At 46.3% G+C, this 22847-nt stretch overlaps 1 protein-coding gene across 4 annotated transcripts in view; it reads right to left on the bottom strand.

Annotated features, from left to right (window-relative positions):
* Positions 1-18001, bottom strand: part of SoxN (SRY-box transcription factor soxNeuro) — an 80350-nt gene extending 62349 nt beyond the window's left edge. Inside the window, exons 1-2 of one of the 4 annotated variants that reach the window (XM_034322552.2) lie at positions 14995-17991; positions 12496-13351 (exon numbers count right to left, since the gene is read on the bottom strand). In XM_034322552.2, the coding sequence (XP_034178443.1) occupies positions 13342-13351; positions 14995-16361 (1377 nt within the window). In that variant the 5' untranslated portion in view covers positions 16362-17991 and the 3' untranslated portion in view covers positions 12496-13341. Of the gene's footprint in view, positions 1-12495; positions 13352-14994 lie in introns of those variants that run through there. The other 3 variants (XR_004581218.2, XM_034322550.2, XM_034322549.2) reach the window with 3 other exon arrangements.
* Positions 18002-22847: the final 4846 nt, after the last annotated feature.

Here is a 22847-nt window from a genome sequence, read left to right as displayed (position 1 = left end):
AACAGGGTTGCTTCTCTTACGCGGAATAATTGCGACGACGGATTGCAATTATAAAATGGTATATTTCGGACGTCCTTACCGCTTTTTCAAGCGAAGAAGGACCATCGTGAGGTGACGTTGGAGAGGAACCAGGAGTGCCCGTTACGTCGAGTATCGGGACGTGTAATGAGCAAGTCGCGCGCGGGTCGTGCTCGTCGGTTCGACGCGTACAATACTCTCTCTCGTTGCTACTCGCGGGACCGTGACGTAACGTGCCAGAGAAAAGACATGGATCTGATAAAAAAGAAAAAAAAAAATATTTATCACGAAACACCTGATAACGGCACCCGTTGCCGACGATAACGTTTCCACCGTGCGACTTTCGCTTAGACGGCAAACTTTATCGCGTATTACAATGATCCGATGATTCTTTGTACGTTTAATCGAACTTACATATATGTATAGGTGAAACGTTCAAGGATGACAATGAAGGCACTCGGTCGTTTCTTCGGCTTTCAAGGGGCACGAGAGAATCATCGAGATCGATCCACGAGAGAAAAGGAAAGAAAGGCGAGAGAAAGGGGAGGGGGTTCGAAGAATCGAGCAGCCTTGAATTCACGCACCCCTTTTCTCGAACCTGTCCCGTGTGTCTCTCGCGAAAGGTGACAAAAGGTGAACCGCGAGGCCGTATTCGTTCACAATACACAAACGGTATATTCGCGCGCAATTCACGCTCCTTTCTACGAGCGTGCAAGCCCCTCGAGGCATTTTACCTTTTAATTAGCCTCATTACCATAAAATAATTACAAAAAAAAAAAAAAAAAAAAGAAATTACAGTGGCGTTCACGGCCCCGCGACGGTGAACGAGAGTCAGGGCGTCGACGTCACACGTCGACGAGTTTATACGTCACCGACTGGCTGAGCCCACGTGAAAAACCCTGCGGCTTCGTTTCTTTCTATTTATCGTAAGCCGCGCGTCACCGCTCTCTCGACGCAAGATAATGCGTACTTTTCGCAATTTACCGTTCGTCGGAGAAAGAGAGAAGGGAAGCGGGGATCTCGTCGTAGCCACGTGCTCTAATGAGTAATTAGTAATGAGCAGCGACACCCGGTGCACCGAGCGCGAGCAGTCGCGCATTTATCGAGTAATTAGGTGAGCCTGAGCGTCATTCGAGTTTATCAAATCTCTCCGGGGAAGGGCTCTGCCCTCCCACCTTTTCCCCAACCAGAAACGTCGAACACTGAGCTGCGATTGTTTCGAATGGATGAAAAGTATTTTCTCCTTTTCCGACATCGACCGAAAAAAACGAGAAGGTTGATCCATTCGCAGCTAACGTAGGGGGCGCAAAAATTGTAGAATAATTAACGAGAAGAATGAGCGTGATAAACTTTTTTGATAAACACCGAAAGAGGTTCGCGTTGATTAGCTCGTCACAGTCGGAATCGAAAATTAGCTCCGCGTCAGAGCATCGACTAAAATAATTCGTAGCCGGTGAAACGTCTTAATTATATAAGACATCTGTGCCAACGTTGCGTTATCGCGTGTAAATGGCGAACACTTGACCCGCGATAAGGGAACGGTGACAACCGCGCACGCTTTACACGATATGATTCAAAATACTAATGAAAGATAAAAATTTCCTGTTTTAATTACACGGCGGCAAGATTGCCGTCTTCTAGCATTAAAATTCCCAGCCACGAAAGTGTGAACATCTTTCAACACCTTCGCAATCAAAAGTATACACTTATCAAGTGACGGCAAATTTCATCTCGCCATTATTATACGTTAACGAGCCTCGTCTATTAAACTGGCGAAAAAAGAAAGAAAGAAAGAAAATAAAAAAGAAATATTCAGAGAGGTCAATTGCAAAATTTCTCGTGTCTCAAGACGGTTCCGAATGGTCCAGGACGATTAAGGATCTTCTAAGATGATCGAGTCCTTTCTGACTGTCACGATCCCGTCATCCTTTTGAAACGTTTCCATGGACGTCCACGAATCCGGCGAGCGGGCCCGGGTCCGTTCAGGTTGGACAGAAGAAAAGAAACGGCAATAATTTGTCACCGGTGGACGTCGTCGCGCGGGCGATACATCACGTCGCGCGATGGAACGCGAGCCGACTGTAATTAATCAACGATGCAGCGATAAATAATTAAGATTCGAGCTGGCCCGGTCGACTCATTAATTACCGGTACGACTTTCTACTAATTGTAAAGCGTCGCCTCACAGCCTGTAACAGCTTCCTCTTCCATTCCTCTTCTGGCGATCGGCTTTGAACGTCGTTTAAATAACGCCAAGATAAATATCCCGTTATCAGGCACACGTGATCTGCCGGGAATTAATCGCCTTATCAATCGCGCCGATTTTTATCGCCTTGTGTTTTCGGCTTACTCGCCGATCATCGAATTTTAATTAACACTTGAATTCCTACAACCCCGTCACCCATTTATTCGATCATACACCAAACGTAAATTATCAAATATTAAGAATGCAATAAACTGGAACGGTTAGAATATTCCTTAGGGATGGTTATAAATTTCCGTACGTGAAAGAAGAGCAATCAAATAGAGGATAAATATCGAAATGAAAGACTTCCGTGTGATCGAACACAACAACAATTCAAAGGCAATTCTGATCGTTTAACCGACGATGTTTACGCTTTCTCTCCAAGGATAGTCCTTTGGTATCGCTTAGGTTCATCGATAGAAATTCCAACGAGTCGCTCGTAAATTATCCGCGTACGATACCGATAGATTCGCGATGAAACTGAAGCTGCCAATTATCGTTGCTCTACTGACTCGACAAATATTCATAAATCTTGAACCCTAACGAGTTGTACGGTCGCTCCAGCTCCTTAATAATTAACTTGCTGGCCGTTCGTCGATTAACAGCGGGGATTGCCGCGAATCTATTCAGCGGATCGTTAAATCATGGAGTTTCCATGGGTTCACGATGGACACGATTTCTGTTTACCCGCGCCGCCAGGGAAACGGCGATCGTTGATACGTTGCCCGCCGGTTTCGTCGACCGAGTACGCCGAGTCACTGTTCGAGCAATCGCGAACCTGCCAACGCTTAGCAGGAGGGAATGGAAAATTGTGCAACAATCCCTCGAGCGGACGATAAATATGCATCAAGCGCACCGATGCATTTACGCTCGGAATATGCGTCGATGCGTCCTCTCCCGAGGATGTTTTTCCTCGCGAGCCGACTCCAACGGGGAACGAAGAAAATCGAGAAATTAAAACTTGGAAAATTCACGAAATTCACTATACAGGCGTTCGAAACCTATCGATTCTCGACGGTGTACAAACAAAACCCGACCTTGCCTCGCGACACCTTATAATCGTTTGTTTGTCACGCAGATTTAAGCCAGCGTCATCGCACTAAATTTAAATTTCCGATACGTACCGAAATTCCACGGACGATCGGTAGTTTTCGCGAACGAGCGAAAGAAAGGCTGATGTCTCGCGAAGGTCCGTTTCTTTTTTATTTAAGCAAAGGAAAAAAAAAGAAGAAAAATGAAGAACGACCTCGTAAAAAAGACGCGACACGTCTGTAAGCGACGTAGAAGCGGGGATATTGAAAAATTACGGTCTTACGTAATTGCGGTCGAAAAGTCGCGGAGATAAATGCGCGTCTCGCTAATTTCCGCCCCCTCGGCCATCTCCGGGCCGCGTCTTTTTCAACGCACGCCTTCGTGCCGCGGTATAGATGTCAGGACGATAGCGAATTTCATTTATTATTCCCGCACCAGCAACCCCCCCGCTCGTTCACGTTCGCCGACAGTGGAAAGGACGGACAGAGGAGGCTGGCTACGACGATTTCTTTCACGCGACACACGCGACATTTATCACGCGTGTGACATTTTAATTAAATACGATGACACTCACGGTTCGACCCGTGGACGGTCCACGAAATCCACGGACGCGCGTGTCCTCGCGAAATTCATCTCGGAACGCGGTTTCGCAAACGCGCTCGGTTCAAGGTGTAACGTGTGTTCTCCAGGGTATTTAGAAAAACCTACGTAGGAATTTTTCTACGAAAAGAAACGGTGCTATTGAAATTTCGTGTAAAGCTCTTAATTAGCATGACAATCGCGAGTGACGAACAGGTTCGAGCGCAAAGGTTGAGAAAGATTAAAGAACTCGGGAAATTGTATGTATAAGAAAAAAAGTGAGCGAACCGGGAGGGAGTAATTATCATCGATCTAGTGGGATCTCGTTGAATCGAGATTTTCACGAGCAAGAATTTCCAAGCGGCGCGGCGGCGCGCACCGACGCGATGATTAGACGGTCTCGTAATTAAGACACGCTAGGAACTCGTTAAATTACATCGGCCAACTCGATGGAAATTAGTAAGCATCAGCTTAGTACCGATTCCCGAGTGTCTGATTAATGGCAATTACGCACGCAAAAACCGTGGCTGGAAAAATTCTTGCACCTGTGCGAATCTAACGCTCATTACATTTCCTTCAACACTCGCTACATCAAAATCTTATAAAACTTGATTACGTTTCGCGGTTCTTATATAATATTACCCGACTTTAAGCACGCGTTCGCTGAACGCAGGGGTGAAGAATAATTAAGACGGTAGCCGAGGTGGTCATTATATCGCTTACGAAGTCATTCAGGGTCGAAATTAGCGTCCAACGGCACCGAAATACCAATCTCGACGGCGATCACCCCGACGACGATGGCCAGCGTCGATAAAGGGACGCGTGACGCGGTTGGAAAGCAACGACGATAAGGTGAGGAGGAAGGCTGCGGGGGTGGGATTGGTCCTCCTTCTAGCCACCGAAATTAAGACAAATCGCCGGCAGACGATTGCGATCGCGTTCAATTAAGCCGGACGGATCGCGGGTCGGCGATTCGTCGTCGGTTCGCGGCGTTCACATGCGAATCGTGCATTACGGGGGTGGCCCGACACAGGGGGTGGCCGACCGACTGTTTTCGTTTCGGGACGATAACTCGTCGGTGTCGTATATATGCGCGTAGGTTCGGGGCACAGGGTTATCAGACGGGACACCGGTTTATCACTGGCTGCCCGTGGCCGTCTGAAAAATCACCGGCCGGAAAATAATTGTTAAGTGCTTTATTAGCGCAATAACGCACGTCTGGGACCTCTAACGGGGGTGTGGAAACGGAGGAACCAAAGGGGAGATAGCGAGCCATTCTGCGATCCTTCCAAGAGATTTATACCACCCTTACCAGACCGCGTTTTCCAATTTCTCCTGGTATGGATGTATCGTACACGAAAGAGAGTAAATTTGATGAATCAAGGAGGTTGTATATCTTCCATCATAGATTAGATTAGATATAATTCTACGAGTGTTAAAAATTAACGGAATGTACCTATCTCTGTTTCGATTAGCGCGCCCCAGATGGGAAGTAACAATTAATTAAACAGTCTCATTAACAAGTTCCACTTGGGATATTATTTAATATCATAGTTGATCGAAATTAGGGCAGCAGGACCAGTAGGTGTTCTAATTAGACGTTAATCCAATTATTACGATACTTGGAATGACGTTCGAGACCGGAGCCGATTTTCACGCCCTCTTTGCTTTCTTTCCCTCCTTCCCGAGCACGCTGTGCGACCCGTGTCAGCCCGCATTGCAGCCTATATCACGCCAATCGGTTAACTCGCCGTGGACTCGACGCTAATGCGTTCTTAATGCGACAAACTTGTTCCCTCTGGCTAAACAGTCGGATCGAAACCCTTTTCCCTAGCTAGTTTCTCAGATTGACCTTTAGGGGCGGCGGTTTGTCGCACTCTCGTTGAGTCGATTGCCCTGTTAATGGAATAACGCGTCACTCGAGAAAACACCGGGGTTGGTATTCCTCTTGACGAATAATCGAAAAGAAAATGCTTCTCGGAAGTCGATGTAGCAGAAAATCAATTATCATGGAAATACCGTCATTTCCAGAGGCAGTCGCTGAAGGTACGTTTCGAACGGTAGGATCGCGCATAATTTCGGCAGGAACGCCGATCCGAAAATAAAACCAGGGAACGAGGAAGGTGTAAAAAGAAAAGGAGAGAAACCCGTCCCCGAGGTTTTGTCCCTGTATCGGGTGCCGCGATGCCGGTGGTTGCCAGTCGAACCGGTGGTGCTATTAACGACATTAACGCTACTCCGGGCAAACACGGCCCTATATCATCCCGGGTCTGCGGAATAATAAACAATAAATTTCGGTGAAATACGGCGTCGAACAAGCGTAACCCATTTGTTTGCGATAAACTGACCCCGCAGCTAGTCGAACCAGTCTGCACGATCGTCTCTCACGTCGTTTCACCCTCCGCGTTTCTCCTCCCCGTCAACCCCTTTCACGAGAAGGATTAGATTTTCTTCTTTAATATTTCAACATTTTTCTGAGTATTTTGCTAAACGTGTTACGAATTAAGGGGTTAGGCCACTCTAGAGCAAGAAAAAATAGGCATATTTTGGGAATGAATCCAAATTCTTTAAGCATGCCTTTATTTTACAACTAATAAACTTTAAAAATTAATTTTTGTATAGTGATTCAAGTGAAAATATTTTCACCTCTTTTTTGTAGGGCTAAACGACCGCACCTGCAGCTCCTGCAGTTTTTAACTTAGGATAAAAAATCAAGATATTTTCGATAATATATGAGAACAGCTACCGAACTACGTAAGATTTTTTTGATATATTGATTTTTGCAAAAATGGAGTATGTTTTAAGAGAAAATGTAAAATTTCAAGGAAGAATCGCCAGAAAATTCCTACGTAATTCGGTAGAGAATTTAGTTTTGAATGGTGATGATCTGTTTGATTTACAAGTCTGGCCAGTTTGAAAAATGCGTTTAAAGTTTTCAGAATTCGAAATTCGAGTGCTTAGAGATTTTTCATTAAGGCACCTTTTAGTCAAAGAAAAAAATTTCGATTTTTTCAAAATTCTATAGTGGCTTAACCCCTTGAGAAACGGGTCGCGACCGAAAGAGTGGAGGCCGAGCACGCGTTATCGTGCCAATTAACAAGTTGGGAAGGTCCCTACGGATTCTCGATGACGTTCATTGCCATAACTGTCCCGCTCGTGCCATAAACACGAACAGCCTCGAAATAAACGAGGAAAGGAAAAGGTAGCTGGTTGCGAAAGGTGGGGAAGAAGGGGACGCGAGATTCTTGGGTTTCGATGGTCCTGAATCATGGTAGGGCAAAAAATGGACGGTGAAAAATTATTAAGGAATGAGAATGTTCGAATTCCCAGAAATAGAAAAACGTTTATAATAATTTCAATCCGACGAAAGATGAATGTAAAAAATCTTTGTTAAATTTGTAACTGCTAATTGGCACCCGCGCGGAAATGGCACCGCAAAGTGTCCCGTGAACATCGACGAATCCTTTCGAAGGCAGCCAGGGTTCCTGGTCGCTGAAGCTTACTTGAACGTTAATAACAAGGTCGTTTCACACCGGATACTCGATTGCACGGTGGCAGCCTGCCAATAACCCTGCGCGGCTCCATAAGGAGTACGTTTTAGGTAATTGGCCGTGAATATTATCTTACTCCGAGGGGGTTAAACGGGGGTAGGAATATTGAGAAAGGGAGAACGAGACCGCGATACCTTCGACGAACCAAGGAGGGAATGTTTTTTTCGTCGATCACCCACGTGCCAGGGATAAGAGATTGATGGTCCTTTTTGAAGCGCGTTATTGGGTGTCAATATTTGTACAAATTAATCAAAAATTTAACATAATTCCTTAGAATCATTGAATGGTAACATACCGATGTCGTCGTATCACGGCTGGTTAGAATTCCAATGCGAAAGTCCCTGCGTTTCGATCAGACAGTTTTTCCAGATTACGTGTTCCAGAGTTTTGCGACCTTGGTCCCACGAGCGTCGCGATTAATCACGCGACCGACTGTTCTTTGCCGGCAATTAATTAAACGGTCATGGTTGAGCAAGACCGGCTCTATTCACCAGACAGCTTTATCAATGCCCCGTTTCCCTTTGCCGCGAGCTGGCGTTTCGTTTGCCGCGAACCGAGAAAATTCCTCGCTAATGCACGCGTCCGAACACATCCCTTGACCGGGCCTGGGAGAATGTCGTAAATCAACGGTGGAATAGAGTCAGGTGCGAGACACAAGGCGTGGGCGAGTACGAGTTCAGACGCGAGCGAGATAAGAGAGTAACTTTTTCGAGAGCGAGAAATACTTAAACGAATTCCAATCTGACACCTTTGATTAAACGCGAAAGAATTAAAATTATTGGCTCTCGAATTCTTGTCGTTTACAGAGGGAGGTTTCAATTTCGTTCAGGAACATCCTGTACACGCGTCGCCCTCGGCGAAATGTTTAATGGTCCGGTTACCCAAAAATGGTTCCTCGTTTCGTAATTTATTCACTCGACTCGCGGATCAAACGACCGTAGGTAAGAGGCAGAAAAAAGAAATTCGTTCAATCATCGTCGATTCTGCACGGTTTTTTTCTTGCACGAAATCGCGCGACCTAAAAATGGCCCCGCGTAGCTCAAGAAAATATTCTCACGAGAAACTTGATTATTAGTTCGGTAATGTTAATTGAAAGAACAAAAAATCTATTGGATCTTGATCGAACGCTATAGCAAGTCACGTAACCAGCAGGATATCGCACCGAGGATTTTTCTCGTTTAAATTGATCTACTTATCGATGATCATTAAACGGAGGGTGAATTTTCGTAGAACAGAGAAGCTGATATTCTCGCGTAACTTGGTCGCAGCTGTTCCATTCTCATTCCTATCACCGTAACAAACAAGCTCTCCTTATCGAGCATTTATTACGTGTCGCGAATTAATAGGACGATAATGCATCGCTGGCGTTCAATAAAACGCACGCTGCTTCGTTAATTAACCATCCACGAAATTGCAGACAAAGTAACATGCAAAGGAGGAAAATAAAAAGAGAAGGCTACGCGTTTGAAGGGAAAATAATAAAGGAGTGTGCAAACGCGAGGAAAGAAACTGCGGTACTTAAAACGAAAGTGCGTGCAAAGAGTGTTCCTCTGTAATCGCATTTTCCCCTCGTTTTGAAAGTGCTGAAATTGCCACCCGCGCACTTCGCCGCAAACGGCTAAACTAAACACGAGAAAGAATAGAGAAAACAATAGAGAGAAAGGAGAACTAGTTGAAGTTGTGGGGGGGAAAAGAAAACTACGAAAGCTCGTTAGGGAAGGAGAAATGTTTGAAAATCAGGATGGTAATTATAATTACGTTTTACCATTTTTATAACTAATCTGAATCGCATTAGTTCCAGGGAAATTAGCGAAATTATCCCGCGACTTATGGACGCGAGAGCGTGTAAGCTTGGTTTTCAGAAGAAGTTGGCCGAAAATGGTTGAACCGTGTCGCGTCCTTGTGGGGCGTGAAACACTTGAAAATCCCGGTTATGCAAAACATAGGAAAACGGCCCTCCACGGCCAGGACACGTTAGGTGGAACACGTAATTGAAAGCACTTTAGAGACCCTACGGCACGCACAACGAGCACTCGCATTTGCATTCAGTGGCAGAGGGAATGCCTTTTAACCGAAATGACTGCGTGTATATGACAAACGCCAGGTTTATGTGCCGGAACGATGGGAATATTTATTGGCACGAATTAATGTCTCCACTCGTCCGTGCCCCGAGCGTGTATATTTATTGGGACATTTCGCGGCGCGGATACGAGTCGCGTTGGACAAATAAAAACACGGGGAAAAGGATACCAACAGAAAGGTTCTCTGTTTCCCCGTGGATCGACGCCTTCTTCGAGACGACCAATCGACGCCACTTCCAACCTTCTTAACCCTTTAGCTACCGAGCAAGATTACGGCCGTCGCGTGAAAACGACCTGCGGATACTAATACCGATTATGGGACAATAATCGATGTACAAGGGGATGATACACGACGGTGGCGTTTTTATTACCATGAATAAAATATTGTTAATTTTTAGCAGGTCGGAGTGGCTCCGTTTTGGGCCAAAGATGAATGATAGATATTATAAAACATAAAAATTAAAAAAAAAAAATTAAGGAGCTACGTAAGTTTCTTCGTCCACGACTAAAGAAAATCACTATACTGTTTAATATTTCGGCGTCAGAATCGTAATTAGCGATGCCACAAACCCTTATAATCGATAGAAATAAAATTTTGAAAACTCTACATGAATATGAATTTTGTATAAATAACACACCTAATTTCCAAGAAAAAATCCTAGCCCTCCAAAGGTTAATTTAATTTTGATGCTACTCCAGTGTCTAATTATTTTCTATTTCCTAATAATTTGACCGAATTAAATTCCTAATCAAGCCACAACGAACGTGTTAAAATTTCAAAGCAAGAAAAAAAAAAAACGTGCCAGTCACCGCCATAACGAGAGTTAAATCGTACATCTGAACCGAGAAACTTGTTAATAAATTAACGACGGTCGCGATACGCTATTCGTCGGATCGGTTGGAAGATTTCTCTCGCTGCCTATCGACGTCGAGCGAATGATTGAAAGGTGACAAGAGTGGATAGAGGAGAAGAAATAAAAGAAAAAAAAAAGAAAGAAACTCACAAACCAGTCACGCGTAGATCGTGCATGCAAGGTGCAAAACAAGAGTGAAACCGTTGTCTTTTGTGGAAGACAAAATTACCTGATGGAGGATCATCTCGTTTCGTCGTTGCTCTTCGAAAATCGGGAATGACGTTCGTCACGGGGACGAAGTCGAGCGAGAAGGTGTCGTGATTAAATAACACAGAGCCGTGTTGATCTTAATATGCGTATGTATATGTGTATTCGAACGTACCACGGACGGTTTTGCCGTCGTGGTTGAACGTATTTACATACAGAGTTCGCGAGTTGAAAACTCCGCGATTACGGGTCATCGCGATAATTTGTACAAAGCTTGTATAATCGTTACGCTTCCTCTTTCGTGCTCGTATACATCAGGTGAGACGACGATGACGTCGTGTGACTCGTCAGCGATATTTAAAAGAAACAAAAGTTAAAAAAAAAAAAGAACGAACCGAGAACGACGCTTATCTTGTTCCATATATATTTTTTTTTTAACTGCTCGTGCATTTTGCAGTTGGTCGGCGAGAAATTTTCACAAATCACGTAGCTGGCTGTAACGCGACGTTTTCGTAAAAAAGTCCAAGATCCTCGATCGCGATTACCAACGAGACACTTAGTTACGAGTATTTAAAAGCTTTGGCTGTCTCGAACAATGGATTCTCGAAAAAATAAAAAAGAAACATAAGAATTTCGATCGAGGGTTTTCGAAACCTCTTATCACAGACGGTGTCACGGTTACAGCGAGCCGAACGTACGATTCAAGATTCCCGGATATCGCGAAATTTTTTGGAGCGTCTCGAACCGCGCACCGGTCGTTCTCCGTTCGTTTCGACGTCGCAGATCGGTCGCGATTGATCGAACTCTCGGATCGATTTATCTTGCGGCGCGAACGCTTTACAGATTGCTCGACGACGGGAATTCGAAAATGATACGCGGGAAATGCGGACGATGATTTCTGGAAAGGGAACTGGATACTGAAACGAAAATCGGGGAAGTTTATAATTATGATAACTAGAATAATAATAATTAATAATAAAGATGATAATAAAAAGAACTCAATACTAAGGATAATAATAATAATTATAATATTAATGATAGTAATAATAATATTAAATCGTACTTTCAGGGTCAATGTAGTAATAGTAAACGTAATAACGCAATAATAAAATATACCGTGTATCGTAAAGTTCCTCGAGAGTCGTGAAAAGATTTTAATTCGCGGAGCGAATCTTTCTCTCGCGTTATCAAGGAGAGAAACAAGGTTTTTGGGATATCATTTTTTTTAATATATATATATGTACAAAGGGGAGAAGGAACGCTTGAATTTTTCCCGCTCTCGCGTACGAACACAGTTTCCCGGGCCAATACTGAAAGGGTTTCTTCTATCTACGCAAAATTACGATAGGGTTTTAATTTCAGGGAACGATGTGCACTAGAAGAAACATTCTTACAATCGTCGTACAACCAAATGATTCTATTTTTCCTGGCAAACGATCTTCCTATCTTTTCACAGGCAACGTTCGTTTTCCTCGTTACAATTCGTTCGCTCGTTCATTCCCTGGTTAATTGCAATGATCTCGGGCGTAAAGGAGGAAAATCGCGAAGGGAAACTGACGGACGCAAACGACGATGGACGTCGAACGAGACGCCGCTAAACGGGAGAGAGAGAGAAAAAAGGAAAATATTGCTAAACGCGGAAAATATAATACACTCTCCTCTCTATACGTTTCTATATATATATAATATTTCATATATGCGTATATTGTATGTATATAAATATGTATATATATACAGCCACGCGAAGCGACGACTACGAATTCTTCTCCGGGTCGCTTCTCGTTTCCTCTTCTTCTACGTTTTCTGCATCGATCACCGTTCGTCTTTCTCGCCCTTTTCTCTCTCAACACCTTCCACACACATCGACTATACTCGACTATACCCTGGATATAATATTTTATTTCCCTCGCACGCACCACCGTGCATCATTGTTCTTTTTTCTTTTTTTTTTTTTTTTTGTTTATTATCACAGTAAGAGGTTTTATCGTTTCGCGTTCTCGTCTCCTTTTCCCTCTCGACTCCTTTCCTCCGAACGGAGAGAAAACGAGCACGCTTGTCGACGAATCGCTGACCCTTTTCTCCCTAGCCGAATCTATTCGGCGGACACGCGACGACTCTTCTTCGAGGGACCAAAGAACGAAGGACAATTCTACGTTCGAATCGATTCTTCTTTTCCATTTTTCGGTGGAAAATATGTTCCTCGTTCGATAGTCTCGCGAAGGAGCTGGATTTTCCAAGTGATCGCGTCGAAGGAAAGAAAAAATGGAACGCTCTCCGACGAAACGACGGCCGAAGAAGAACGTGGGGACCGCAGGAGCGGAGATTCGTCGCAAGCTTAGGGAACAACCGGAAGTTGTTGCACGTCGCTCGCGGATCACGCGGTGTCTCTTCGCGATTACTTCACGATAACCGTTCTCGAATCAAACACACGTTCTGTTTATCTTCGTATCTTCATCAACATCTTCTTCATCTTCTTTCGTACTTGGTTGCAACTCCGTTCCTTGGATCCTTTGAAAAATGGCGTCGAGTCCTCGAGTCCGTCGGTGACGGAACACGTTTTCTTAATTTTTGCATTTTAATGCATTTTCTGCCCCTCGTCCGTGCGTGAGAATTTCCTCCCGAAGGTTGCGAGAAACCTTTCGCGATCCCATCTCGGACCCCACGTCTCTCTTTATTTTTTATTTTTTTTATTTTCTAGCATTTCGCTCGTTCTCCGTCAATTTTCTCAAGGAAGTCCAACGCGTACAGCCGTCCATCCAAGCTTCTCTGTCACTCTAAGCTATCCTACGAGGTTATTGGTTTTGCGTTAGGTATATCGGGGTTACGTTGCGTAAAAATTTCTTTTTTTTTTTTTTTTTTCAAAAGGGGGCATTATTTTTAGATCGGATAGGATGAGTCAGAAGAAAAAGATTCTCGCGATGGCCGAATTTTCCTGCTTCCTCCGAGACAAAGTGCGCCATTGTTCCTCGAACGAAGATGCTCGAATCTAACTCGACTTTCGACGCTGATCGGTTCGATCCTCGAAGAAACGACGAGACGTTTGAAACGGAACGGACACGGATCGAGAAATACATAGGAAACGCAAGAAGAATCTGGCCGACGAGACTTTTCTCTTGACTCAACCCATTGAAAAACTCGACACACAATAGCGACTCGACTCATTCGTCTGCTAAACGAGAAATCAATTGTATGTTTCTCTTTTTTTTTTAATTTTTACTCAGCAAAATCGGAACCGCTCGAAATTCCCTACGTTCTGGACCCTAGAGGGCGGATGATCGCGCGCGGTGACCAAACGGCGATCGAAATCACGAAATAAAAACGTGTAAGAAAAAAGAAACGAGGAGCCGAAGAGACAGGGAAAATAAAAGAGAAAAGAAGAAGCGACCGTTGAAGAAATTTTCGAACCGTTTCGAACAAAGGACAGTGAGATACACACTGGAGAGAAAGAGAGAAAGCCAAGCAAGTCGGTTCGTATCGAGCTCCTACCACGTCGAACGAGTTTCTCTGTTTACCTACCACGTTGTAAGGTCGACCATCCTCGTAAGAGTTTCGTCGTAAATCTTTCGAAATATCGTTTCGCGATTGCTCGACGAATTAATCGTATCGAACGATTCGATCTTCCAACCGATTCGAGGCGATAGATACGCGAATACGAGGAAGAAGAATAGCGACGTACAGTGTCTCGTCGATAGACTCGAGTAGCCACGAAGGATAATTACGATTCTAGGTCGAAGGGAAAAGAAAGGATTCGTTGCTGCGATATGTTTAGCAAGCTAAGAATGCATCGATGGTGGATGATGTGTTCCTCGGCTACTAACTGGGGGCTCATGCGTGTCGCTCGATTCGCTGCTCGAGCAAGGGTGGCTTGTATTATCTCGTTACGTAACAATCTGCTCGACGTTACTCGCCACTAGCTGATAACTACGGCATAAAGGGGGGCTAAGGATGTCGGATGGCGGTGCTAATTGTTACGTACTCAGGATTGATCATTAGGGTCCAGAAGTGGAAATGTCGTCGCGATGGTGTTAGTATGCAAGTGTACGGCATACGAAATTGCGAATGATAAGCGTGATGAGTTATTTTTTTCTAGGGGCGTCGCTTGTTTCACGCTCGAGTTCACGTTCAGTTAATTATCCTTTAAAGAAATTTATCAATTTTCCAAACTCGAGCGTGCCGGCAAGCTGCTTGATCAGCGGAGAAGGATAAACGTTACAAAATAAAGAATAAATCTCCAGGTACACAAGGTTTATCCTACTCGCGAATAAAAAGGGGGGAGAGGTTCCGCTCGTTGAAGAATTTACCAGAAATAATGAAACTTTATAGTAAAGATTTCTTCATCGAGCAGAACGGCAAAAAATAAAGCAGAGGCTTAAAAATCTACGCCCAAAATGGCAGGCAAGAACGCGTAGAAAAATAATTCAGCTTACATATGAGTGAGCGGCGGAATGGCAGAGTGATGCTGCGCGAGGGGATCCGGCGACGGTCCAGGCGAGTAGACACCGGCTCCGTGTTGCACGACTCCCTGGTCGACTCCTTGTGGTAGATACATCGAGATCATCTGCCTGAGGTCACCCTGCGTTTGCTGCGTCTGCTGTTGTCCCATGTATTCTCGTTTCACGACCTGACCACCGGCACCGGCCGTCGACGAGGCACCGGTTGGCGTAGGCGTGTGAATACCGCCGCTCGCCGGACTCGTCGGCTCCGATTTTATGCTGCTACCGCTGGGACTGTGACTCGACATCTGAGAGCCGGGTTGAGCTTGGTGATAAGGCGACGGTGAACCACCGGGCACGGTGGTGCTGTATCCACTGTAACCGTTCATGTAGCTGTTGATGGGGCTCGGACTGCCGCCGCCCATGTGGTGTCCCATCTCGTACCTCGGGTAGGCTGATGCCGCGGCCGCGGCTGCTGCGCCACCCATGTGACCGCCGTACGCGACGTGTTGCTGATACGCGGCCGTCGGATCGTGCATCATGTAACCGTTCGGCATGTAACCGTTTGGCATCTGATAAACGTCGCGCGACAATTGGGCCTGCTGAGGACCACCGGCCGCACCGACTTGCCTTTGATCGACGCCCAGCATACCGCCTACACCGGCCACACCGCCGCCCAGAGGGAACTTGTCCTTCTTCAGCAACGTCTTGGTCTTGCGTCGCGGCCGGTATTTGTAGTCGGGATGTTCCTTCATGTGAACGGCTCTCAATCGTTTCGCTTCGTCGATGAACGGACGTTTCTCCGTTTCGCTGAGCAACTTCCACTCGGCTCCCAACCGTTTCGAGATCTCCGAGTTGTGCATCTTCGGGTTCTCCTGCGCCATCTTGCGCCGTTGTCCACGGGACCAAACCATGAACGCGTTCATCGGCCTCTTCACGCGGTCGATGTTGTTGTTTTTGCTGGTATTGTTGTTGTTGTTCGGCGCCTGGTGGTGCTGCTGAGGCTGGGCCTGTTGCTGTTGCTGTTGATGCGGGTGGTGCTGTTGTTGCTGTTGGCTACCAGCTTGTTGCGCCAACGAGTGCATGCTTTGCTGTTGTTGCTGCTGCTGTTGCTGTTGCTGGGCCGCCTGCATGGAAGCGTAATGATGCTGGGGCGTTTGGTGATGGTGCTGGAGTCCGAGACCGAGGCCTCCGGTACTCGGAGGACTTCCGGACAGGGCTGGACTGTGCACTATCGAGCCGAGGCTACCATACGGAGATACACCGGTATGGTGGCCCATCGGCGATACACCCTGGTGAGGGTGCGGTGGCATTTGACCGTGCAGGCTGCCGCCCTTCAGGTCCGACTCCATCGTGAGCATCTCTTCTTCCCGGTGGCCGTACAGTTTGCCGCCCTTTCCTGGTACCTCCCGACGTCAAGAAAATCGACGAAACGCCGAGAACTCGCGCACCTCCCTATACTACTTGCCCGGTTGGACGTCACTCGTGCTACACCGTGTTCACGACGAACCGGTGAACACTACGCGACGACGAGTCTCCCCGTTTCTTTCCAAGATTCTAACATGGAAGTCGTTTTTCGATCCTTTCTCCACCATCTACGGAGATTTCGTTCCTTCTACCTGGATCACCACTGGTTGAACGCGGTGAAACACCACCGGCACTGTCTCACTATTTACCGTAACAGTCACTTCTTAGCAATGTTTGTTCTAGTTTCGCCGGAAAAACACGAGTAAAGTTCACCGGTATATAAATCCTTTTCAATCACCTGAACAACTCTCGATACACCTGGTCGTGTAACAAACGATGATAGCCCCTCAATAGAGCACAGGATCACCGCGCACCGTTCGTATACGATCGAATTCACGTACGAGCATTACTACGAAACACTCGGTTATTGTCTCTCGCAGACGAGCCTCTCGGGAACACTAAACGTCGTCGTTCGATGTTTGCTAATCACGAAAAGTCACCGTCTGGCTCCGTCTGGTCACCGTACACACTCGACGCTCCTCATATCAACACAATTTTTCCTCCCCCCGCGTACTCGGCTCGAGCAATACGCTAACTTCTCTCTTCGCTTCTACTGTTGCGACAGCTACGAGAACGGGCCGTGATCCACGCCAGAGCCCGACCGGAGTACTGACGCACTGTCACTTTCTTCCCCTGGCACGCTGCGCGTCCTCACCGTCTCTCCTTGTCTCGCCAATCCGCTCCGTCTCTCTTCGCAGCCCGACAGCTCGCTCGTGACTGGCTGCAGGCTCGCGATACGCTCGACGAATCGGATCGCGACGATGCAACGATACCGTGGGCTCTGCTCGCGATTTTTCCTCGAGCTTGAGAAAAAAATCCGACACGGAAAAATACGGGATCTCGATTTTAGTTCCAACGTAGATTTTTCACACTACGAACGAGCGATCCACCAAACACGCGTCGATCTTCTTTTAATCACTGTGTCCCGATAACAAAGGCAACGATGACTCCTCGTCGCAGCACGCGTGCTTTGTGTACCGTGTGTTGCGCGTGGACACGCGGCGCCTACTTTCATCCGCTTTCTCACTCGTGGTCGTCGATGCGGACAGCGGCGACGACGACGACGACGACGAAGGATAAGAATAAGAATGAGTAGCAGCGACCTCCACTCTCCACGGAAGAACGGAACCGTCTGAGCATTTGTGGATTTCGCCTTGGGGTCCCACTCTCGGGGCTCACTTCCTGCCGAGGCGGCTGCCCCCCTCTCTCTGTTTCGCTCTCTCTACGCTGTGCCGCCCCTCCTCTGCACGCTCGCCGCCCTACCATTCCCGCTACCAGGAACCATACCCAACCGACCGACCGACCAGACCCAAGCCTACCAACGGCAATCGATTGGCACGCAAGCCTGCCATCATTTCTCTCCACCAATCGCGCCGCTCTCCGCGACGCCGAAGGCGGCGCCATTACGCCGTGACGTCAGCGCAACAACCCCGACGACCTCTCGCGGCAACGCTTTCACCCCTCTCCCACCCTGGCCTCTCACTCGCGCAACGACGCCCGCTACACACTCTGCCTCGTCCACGAGTTCCTCTCTCGCGATCTTTTCCTCGGGGTCGCCAGTATTTCGTCCACGCGTTCCTCTGTTCCCCACATTCACCCAACCCCCTCTTTCCACCCCCTGCATGCTTACCAACGTTGGATCCTGCTTTCTCCGCGAATTCCCTCCCTCCTTGCACGCCTCGTGTCGTTTTCCTGCGCTCCACGCGCGACAACAGCGCGTGTCTCTCCTTTCTCACCCCCTTAAACCATCCCCCGAATCCATTCGCGCGCGGGTCCAGTGACCTTCGAAATTTCGTGGATCGACGCGAATCGATGGGTCACTGGTTCCGATCCGTAAGATACTTCCAGGCAGAATGATCCAGGGATGAAAGATCGAGGACGATCGCGAGCATTGTACTTTATTTCAGAGGGTAAACAGTGTTCAACGTCAAACAGAAGCAGAGAAACGTAGCTTTCGAGTGCTCTCGCAAGTGCATTCTAACTGCGTAGACACTTCTATCTTATCTCATTTTTCTCTCCTATCGCGTCCTTCTTTCCAGCTGACCATTTCTTTTCGCGCAATCACAGAAACGTACCACGCGTCTTTGTCGCTATCGTCGTTACTTCATACGACCTTTCATTTTTACCGATCGTTAAATCGTCTGTCAATCGGTCGCAATTTTTTCACCTAGCTTCTTGTCAAACGCGCGTTCCCGATAGTGATTCCACTTCAACACCGAACGGTGGGGGATTTTTCTTTTTCCTGATAATCTAAAGCAAACTAACGAGTTAATTTACAGGCTATACGAGGACATTAGCTGGTATCACTGTACGTCGTATTCAAATCTCCAATTACATCCGCTCGACTTGACCCATTTTCTCCCTGTCTCGTCCTCTTTGTCGTTCCTTTTTCTTTCTTTTTTTTTTCTTTTTTTACTCCTCTCCCTTCGTTCTCGCATTCCCTCTCGGCCTCCGATGCCGGTCTCCCGTTCGTGAAATCCACAAAGAGGCTCACGAGCCATTCCTGAAAGAACCTCCATCGGCCGATGCGACTTCGTTTAAGCGGGTTCCTGCGTAGGACCTGTTGCCGCGGCTCGCCGTGCAGACGGAAAGAGAGGGGTGGAATCGAGGCGGGAGAATGGCAGAGAAAGAGCGAAAGGCATAATGGAAGAATGCGTCATAGATAATCGTAGCGCAACCCCGACGTGCCTCGTGCGTCAACGACAATGAAAGTAACGGCGTCCTTTCGTATCGAGGCCCCATTCGAAACGTTCGCCGTCGTTCAATTTCGACGAATGCCGCTCGCTCCTTTTTCATTTTTTTTTTTTTCTCTCCAACCCTCGCGAACCACCCTTCTTCGGCTACCGCTCTTTACCGTACGGAATTCTTTCGCGGAATTGCGGTAACGTTTCTTTTCCCGGCAACGAGTAGCGCGTTTTATAGATTTTTCACCGTTCCGACGATTTCTCTTCGAGTTTCAATCTTCGCGATGGAATGTGAAATATTTTCGAAGCCGTTGCAATTATGCACGGCTCGAGGAGACGGCGAGTTGCTCGATAAGCAAGGCAAGGTCGTCTCGATAAAATTATCGGCTAGATAAGAGCGAAGTGCAAGGTCCCCTTAAGGATGACTCAATCGGCCAATCGATCGATCGATCTTTCTAATCATCGCCGGCTGACGTGCTCGTTATCTCTCGCGCTTTCGACACGCTTCTTCTTCTATTTCGCGACGATGAATCCCCGACCGGGTTGACGATAAATCAAGAGAGGAAAGGGTAATCAGAGGGAGCATTGTAACGGGTCGCGACAGTCCGCCTAATGAAAACCGCAGGTACGAGGCTGGTTATGGTCACGAAAGAGCCACGATGATTCGCGTCGAGTTGCTCGAATATTGACACCTGCTTAACGAACCTACGAAAATTTATTGCCCGCCGCTCGGCCCCGTCGTTTACCGTAAGCTATGGCCATTGTTTGCCGATCGATTGCCACTCGGTGTCCTGTGCGAAGGTACCTGCTCTCGCAAACAGCCAGGTAATCATAAAGCTGTGCCAAGTACCTGAACGATTTGCCTCGTAGAACCTGCGGCGTTTGCAGCTACGACTAATTAGCGGGTCAATGGATGTTTCGTCACCTTTCGAATTGTCATTCGACGATTCTGAGAAACGTTAACGTTTGTAAATAACGTTTAATGTATATAAATCGTTGAAAATTCCTAATTTTCACCCCCCATCAAAATCACCCCTGGCAATCTAATTTCGATCGCTAGACAATTGCCGATCAACGGCAATAAAGCTGTTGGCAATCATCGAGCTTCTCCGCAAATTTCAGGAAAATTATATCGTGTCAGGTTGATCGGTGTACAATACGGTTCGGGTTCGCGATATCGTGGTTCAACGATCGGTCACCGTGATATAATTAAAGCGCATTTCCGTTTTCCCTCTGTCGCGGGGCGCGTGCATCCATTCCGCGGAATAAGTCGATTGATAGGTCGTTATATCGACGAGGGAAAGAGATGAAAAAAGCGTGAAAAGACAGAGGAGAAGAGGATCGAGAGACAGCGGAGAGTAGACAGGAGAAACTGTACAATAAGTCGGCAGCCGACAATGGAATACCGCGGGCGGTCTTTGTGATTCAAATCAATGTTTGTGATACTCGATGGCACCGTGTGCCGCTGCTGTGCCAGCCGAGCTTTCGTTTAAGCGGATACGTACCTGCGCGTACGTATGTATCCGTCGAATACGCGCGACTCGAATGCTTCTTTCTTTATTCCACGGATTGTATTGTCCCGTTCTATCCTTCTTTTAATAGTTACGTTTGCACGAGCGCCTCATTGTGCCGTTATTACGCGTACATAATTGGATTTACAGGTAGCTTGCTCTACCTACCGGCCATCAGCGTGCACCTTGCTCTATTTCTTCGTTAACATTTCTCAAATTTCAATTTCACGATTATAGTGTTTAATGTTCTAATTAAGGAGAATCGTAACTAATTTTATCCGTATCAAAAAATATATTTCACTGTTCATCCAAGAAAATATAGAAGGTGAAAATAGTTTGAAACGAAAATAGAGAAATTGCGAGGTGAGGTACGTTAATTATGGTATTTAATATTCTAATTAATAAACGAGAATCGTAGCTAATTTTATCAGAGGGTCAAAAAATATATTTCACTGTTGATCCAAGAAAGAATAGAATCGAAAATAGAGAAACTGCGAGGTGAGGTACGTTAATTATAGTATTTAATGTTCTAATTAATAAACGAGAATCGTAGCTAATTTTACCAGAGGGTCAAAAAATATATTTCACGAAAACTTGTCAAGAAAAAGTAGAAACGAAAATAGAGAAACTGCGAGGCGAGGTACGTCAATTAAAGTATTTAATATTCTAATTAATAAACGAGAATCGTAGCTAATTTTATCGTAGGGTCAAAAAATATATTTCACTGTTTATCGATGAAAAAATAGAAGTTGAGAATAGTCTGAAACGAAAGTAAGGAGATTCTAAAAGAGTGTTTTCGCGTATCGAAAGAGAAACCGCGAGGTGAGGTACGTCACAATGGCGTTGTGTACGCCATTGTCGTTCACCATTATCTTCGTCCCATTAACCGCGTTTATGCGAAGGTGGTCGACCTCCCCCGTCGACCACGGTCGAACTTCTTCTATCGCGGCAAGAATGGAAAAAAAGATCGCGACAACGAGAGAGGAAGTAGCTTTGAAGAGGAACGAGGAGGGTAAGGAAAAACAAACGGCGAAGGAATTCGTGGGCGTGCAATTGCCAACAGGTGATACCATTGGAACCTTCTCTTAGAGTTGGAATAATAAAAGAATGGCAGACTTGTGTGCTGGCCGGAAGAGAATGGTAGAGGGAGAGGAGAAATGGGGTGGAAATCAAGGGGGTGGTGGCGGTAGCGGTGCCGGAAGAGCGGCCAACAAAGTCTTTATCGTTTCGAGGACCGATTACAAAGCTCGATTGTTACCATTCTTCGAGATCCAAATAATCTCGACGCTTCGACCACGGTAGACTAACTATTCGGGTTGAAATATCTGCCGATCGATTCATCCTATGTTTATGAAACACGAAAATTAAACAAAACCATCAAAACCATTCAATTTATTGCGTGGACCTTCTTGAAAATCATTAACTTCGATCCCTAAATAAGGGATAATAACATTTTACGATCGTTTTTCCCAACATTTGCCATCGAAACCCTGCCACCTGACTGTGGTAAAGTTACAGGGAATACCGGGTCATAATCGGAAGCAAATGCGATTAAATTCGACGGAAGGGTTGCTTACGATCCCCTGTATTCCGACGAAAACGTCGTAAATTTGGGTCAGTCTTACCTGACTCGCAGCCACGCTACCTGGTCTCTCGAGAACGAGCTTGTATATCGTCATAAAAATTCAACCGAGGGGTTGTAAAAGTTCGCCCCTGTTCCGTGAATACGATCCAGGTCTCGGTGGGTGGGTTTTCCTTCCTTTCGGTAGGTGCAATCAAGGACGCGCTCCGCCGTTTCCGTTAAGCCGTCCTAATCCGCGACCGCGGTGCAACGTCGACCAACAGGATAATTAGGGCACAAGCAAACAAGCTTTGGATAGCGATAGCATTACCAGGTGAAAGTAAAACGGACGCCGGCTAATGATTTATGTCGGAAACAGGAAGTAGTAAACGAACGATACGCGCAGGGGTCCGGTGAAATTTAGAACATTGTATAATTACTGCAATTGTACGAGATTATTGTGGCCATCGTTAACCGCAACTTTCTTAGAAAGTATCCGTACCGAAATAAGGAAGAATAAGTATCGCGAATTTTACAGAACGAAACGATCGATATATAAAATGA

The sequence above is a fragment of the Osmia lignaria genome, chromosome 4 (assembly GCF_051020975.1).
Source record: "Osmia lignaria lignaria isolate PbOS001 chromosome 4, iyOsmLign1, whole genome shotgun sequence".
In the NCBI taxonomy this organism is placed as follows: Eukaryota; Metazoa; Arthropoda; class Insecta; order Hymenoptera; family Megachilidae; genus Osmia; species Osmia lignaria.
Note: the sequence above shows the minus strand (reverse complement) of the source record. Positions and strands in the feature narration are given on the sequence as shown.